Source organism: Crocodylus porosus, unplaced genomic scaffold (genome assembly GCF_001723895.1).
Source record: "Crocodylus porosus isolate Cpor-Errol unplaced genomic scaffold, CroPor_comp1, whole genome shotgun sequence".
Taxonomy (NCBI): Eukaryota; Metazoa; Chordata; order Crocodylia; family Crocodylidae; genus Crocodylus; species Crocodylus porosus.
In genome coordinates this window covers 42,440,122-42,445,145 of record NW_017728949.1, presented here as the reverse complement: position 1 = coordinate 42,445,145, position 5,024 = coordinate 42,440,122, and the positions used below count along the sequence as shown (strand labels likewise).

The window sequence follows — 5,024 nt, the reverse complement described above, 5'->3', positions numbered from 1 at the left end:
GAGCCCGGGGAAAAGTGGCCCCTCACCTGTCCTGTGGCTGGTGCTTTCTGCTGCAGCTGCTCACAGCCTGCATGGGGCTGTCCTGAGCAGGCACAGGCAGCTCCAGGCAGGCTGGGAGCGGCTGTTACTGGGGGCCAGCTACAGGGTGGGGGAGGGGCCGCTTTTCCCCCGTACTCTCCGCACCAGCTTGTAACCCGTCTCCGCAGGATCGCAGGCGTGTGTACAGTGTGCTGGAACTCTGAATGCAATGTAGAAATGTGATTGCCAATTTAAATGTGAGGGGATACAGCAGTGTTATTTTGTGTGATGAGAGCAAGTCCACATCATTTTATTATACCTGTGTGTGCATTCAGTCTTTGTCACGACATATGATTGAAACCACTTGCCCTGCTAAGCACTCAGGGAAGTGCATTAGTTTTTCCTCCACCACTGTTTAAGACAGAAGCCTGTTTATATTTTGAGGCTTGCATGAGGGCAGTCATTCCTTTCAAATGACTGAAAACTGCCCAGCTTTGCAAACACAATCCTAAAGAAATATCTACCTGGGAACCACAGCTTTCTGACAGAAGGGTCAGGTTTAGTCTTTACTTGTGTCAGCCTTTGGGCTGACTAAACTTTGTTGTTTTAACTCTGTGATTGGTCCTATGAGAAATGTTTTTATCTCTCCCTGGATAAATTTAGTGGAAGAAAGAAGAGTATGTGTGGAGAGTTGTGCTTGTGATGGGCAGGATATAACTGGCGTGAATGGGCTATTTTGGCTCAGTGTAGTGCTGAAAAGCATTTTTTCTGGCTAAAAGGTTAGGTCTCATGGGCTAACAGTCAAATATGAGGCTACGGGCCCAGAGTTAAGGAGGCATAAATGGCTAATAGTGGAGAGAGTTCAGAATGAAGAATGAATTGTTTTTGAATGTAACAGTCATGGCCTGTAATTCTAATATTGTGAGTCAGCTATTCTAAATAATACCAAAATTTAAAAGTGGGATGACAGTTGCACCAAGTTTGCATGAGGCAGGGCTAAAATGAAAAATATATTTCTTTGTGAACAACAGTTAAGGAATGCATGTGATACCAGCAAGGAACCTATGGCTGAGAACCCTTGTCTAGCAAATATTGTAGCACCTTTATCTACTGAACCCAATAAATTGTTTTGGGCCTGAATGTGAGGTCCCATTAGTCCACTGCTCTAGTTGGCTTGAGTTAATTCTCTGTCTTCACTGGTGCCAGGGTAATCCAAGTCAGGACCTTTAGAAAGGTGAAAGTAAAATTGCTGAGAAGCCTTTTTTGAATAAAGTGAATGAATTTGGAGATAATGATAGTGTTTATAACTGCCCCTGCCTGTACTGGGAGCGAGTGGGAGCATGGGGCCCACACTGGTGTCAGCCAGGCCCAGGGTAGGGAGGCAGGTGTACAGGGTCCCAGCCGGCAGTGGCTCTATGGAGCCGGGCCAGCTCCCCACTCGCCCTGCTGGTGCAGCCCAGCCCGGCTCCACAGCCCCTGCCAGTGTGCACCCTGCTTTGGGGCCCGCTAGTGCTGGCCCTGGGACATTGGTCCCAAGACATTGGGACATTGGTCCCAAGATGGTGACCAGGGGGTGGGGCACCTGTCAAGGGGCAGAGCTACCCATGCAGTCCTCGACAGCTTGCCAAAACTGGGTAAGCGGCCCTCTGCCCAGAATAATTGACCGCCCCTGACCTAAGGCATCAGCTTTAGTTAATCAGGAAAAGCAGGGAGGGCCAGCTAAAAAGTAGTCTCTGTCCCTGCTTTATGCAGCCATAACTGGAAAATCTTTTTTTCTTCATTCTGCCTTTTAAACACAAGGTGCGCATTATATTCTGGGGCGTGTTGTGTGTGAGAAAATGCAGCATTTTAAGTTGCAAGGTAAACAGCATATACTGTGCTGAAACTATTACAACCTTTTTCTGAGAATTACATGCATTTTAAATTTCAAAATGAAGTACTCAAAATAGAGAAGGAAAATATGCAATTTTTTTTTCAAATATAGAAAACCACTTTTAAAAATATATGATTGTGAGTTAATACTTTGCTTATCCATTTGAATGATCAAACTTCAATAAAGTAAAAAGAGACTTAATTTTGGCCAAAAACAAGCAGGAGTGCATGCAGCATAAAGCTATTTAGGAAGCTGACAGTATCCGAAAATAGGGCCTGAGAATGTTAGCGCCTTTTAAACAGTAGGATGACTATTTTGAGGCTATGGCATCTTTCCTTCTTCAGAGCTAAGAGGTGTTAAGCATTAGTATCTTTGCAAATGGAGGATCCGTGTGGACAAAAATTCATCATCCACAACTTCATTTTTTTAAGGTATGATCAGAGTCTTCAGGAGATCCTTGACTTCAAGGACAAAAATGCAGAAGATTCAGAAACTATTCATAGGTAAATGTATTTTTAATTCCAATATGTATGTGTGTTTATGTGTAAGTCCTGGCAACATGAAATTTCAAATCAAGAAAGCTCTTTAATGTTTTTGACATTTTAGTAAGGGATGGAAGAATAATAAGAGCTACAGACTTTCACTAAATCAGGGAGGTGGGGAGGGGAAGGCATTACCTTTTGCTTATTTGATTTGACCAAATTCGAATTCTGATCTTGGAACTGCTACTTAAAACTAAAGAAATTGAAAAGGTATAAGATGGAACATATGGTGTGAGCTAGGAAGTGGCACCTCAGAATATCAGTGTCTGTGTAGTAGATGCCAGATAGCAATCAAAGCAAAAGTTACTGTTCCCGCTTCAGTTTTTAAGGGTGATCTCTACCTCTGAAAAACTACTGTTATGCATTGCACTTCTAACAACCTTTTCAATAAAGGGCATCATTTATGTGAATACAATCAAACCCATATCTTTCATAAGATTAGGTCCTTTGCCCTTCTGCAAAATGAAGGTTAACCCGTACATAGTCATAGCAAACAACTGTACAGCTGGAACTGTACAGCTCCAGCTGTTTGCTGCTACTTTTACTTCAAAGGATGTCACTTTTCCAATTTGCTGCATAGGCTGATGAGCTCCAGCTGATCACAGGAAAGTAGCGCTGTAACGAACCTCATGAGGTCATCTAGCCCAGTCCCTTGCTCGAGGCAGGATCGCCCCTGGTTTTAAACCACCCCAGTCAAGTGGCTGTCTAACCTACTCTTGACAGGTTCCGGAGATGGAGATTCTGCAACTTCTCTAGGTAGCTTGTTCCTACAGGTGACCACCCCTGTAGTCAGAAAGTTCTTCCTAATCTCCAACCTATATTACCTCTGCTGTTTTGAGGCCCTTGCTCCTAGTCCTGTCCTTTCCCATCCCCTACAGCCACAGATAAAAGAGTATCTCCATCCCCTTTATAATTGCCCTTCAGGTAATTGAAGACTCTTACTAAATCCCCTCTCAGACATCAGTTTTCCAGACTGTAACCCTGGCTCTTTCAGCCTTTCCTCATGGTTTGCAGGTCTCTAATTATTTTTCCTGTGCTCTGTTAGACTCGTTCTAATCTGTCCACAACTTGAAGCATGGGGCCCAGAACTGGAGAGAGTATTAGAGATGAGGCCTCGCCAGTGCTCAGTATAGCAGAAAAATCACTTCCCTTGATTTTAGAGGGACATTACTGTTACTACAAGAAGTTTGGAGAAAAAGTGCCCTTTGAAATGAAAGCCGCAGCAAACAGTTCATTTTAATTTTGCAACCTGCTGCAGATTAAGTGGGTTGTGAATCACTTGGATACATGTGATCTTAATTCTGCTGTATCAAGTGCAGCTGATCCTTCATTAGTTGGGGCAGTAAGTTTTGATCTTTAGTGAAAATCTGGTTTATTGAATGAACTTTGAATTCACTTGAAAGTAAAAAAAAAAAAATTGACCATGTATTGATTTTAGTTTTACAGATACTGTGATCAAAATCCGGAATCGACATAATGATGTAATCCCTACTATGGCTCAGGGTGTGGTTGAGTACAAGGAGAGCTTTGGTATTGATCCAGTAACCTCCCAGAATGTGCAGTACTTTTTGGATCGTTTCTACATGAGTCGCATATCAATTAGAATGCTCCTTAATCAACATTGTAAGTGCTACTGTTTAAAGGGGCAGGGAGGAGTCAAATTGAAGGTGCCTGTATTTTTTTTGTTTTTTTAATTTGTTAACTATTTGTTGTTTACTTAAATAAGTACTGACACATACAAATGCACTGTCAAGTTCATCAACCGTTCCAATCCCCCTCTTTTTTTTTGAGGAATGCCAAAGAGGGATTTAAAGAATGTTTGTTCTTTTCCATTTTTTTATGTTTTTTATTAAATGCTATTGTTTCTTATTTGGCAGCTTTGCTTTTTGGTGGAAAAATTAAAGTTAATCCAGCTCACCCAAAACACATTGGAAGCATTAATCCCAACTGTGATGTTGTAGCAGTTATTAAAGGTAAATTCCAGCAGACCTGCTGTACAAGAACGTTGAAAAGGTACTTGAAAATCTATAGAGTGTGAACTAACATAAAGCAGGTATTTAATTTCTCCCTTAGCTGGGACAGAAAATTTCAGTTCAAATGTCATGTTTTGGCAGTTCTACTTGTATTTCATTTTTGGATAGAAAATAATGAACCATCTGCAATGCAGTTCATAATATCTTTCATTTTCGCTGACCAACTTATCAGAAAACTATAACTGGGAAAAGTGTGTGGTGGAAATGCTCATTTTCTTTAACTTGTTTCTGCTTTGATATATTATAGATGGCTATGAAAATGCGAAGACACTTTGTGATTTGTATTACATGAGCTCTCCAGAACTTGTCCTTGAAGAGATGAATGGTATATGTTTGGGCTCAATGGGGCCTTGTTTTTTTTCAGTGTAATGATCATCCCCTTTGAAGTGACTAACAGAAGAATGTGTTGTCCTTTCATATGCTTAGTGGGTCTTCCTGTAAATCCCAGACAAGGCTTTACATTTGTTTTCCATCCCCTTCTGCTCCTAATTATTTTTTTAAATAAGATTAGTCTGAAGGGAAGTTTTATGTTAGTTTTACAACTGTTGGTCTAAGAGC

General features: G+C 41.4%; 1 protein-coding gene across 4 annotated transcripts in view; it reads left to right on the top strand.

Moving 5' to 3' along the window:
- The window catches only part of PDK1 (pyruvate dehydrogenase kinase 1), a 47,006-nt gene that overhangs the window by 8,160 nt on the left and 33,822 nt on the right, over positions 1 to 5,024 (top strand). For 2 of the 4 annotated variants that reach the window (XM_019553740.1, XM_019553739.1), the window contains exons 3-6: positions 2,323 to 2,394; positions 3,872 to 4,056; positions 4,311 to 4,406; positions 4,714 to 4,791. In XM_019553740.1, coding sequence (XP_019409285.1) covers positions 2,323 to 2,394; positions 3,872 to 4,056; positions 4,311 to 4,406; positions 4,714 to 4,791 — 431 coding nt within the window. Of the gene's footprint in view, positions 1 to 2,235; positions 2,395 to 3,871; positions 4,057 to 4,310; positions 4,407 to 4,713; positions 4,792 to 5,024 lie in introns of all 4 variants that reach the window. The other 2 variants (XM_019553742.1, XM_019553741.1) reach the window with 2 other exon arrangements.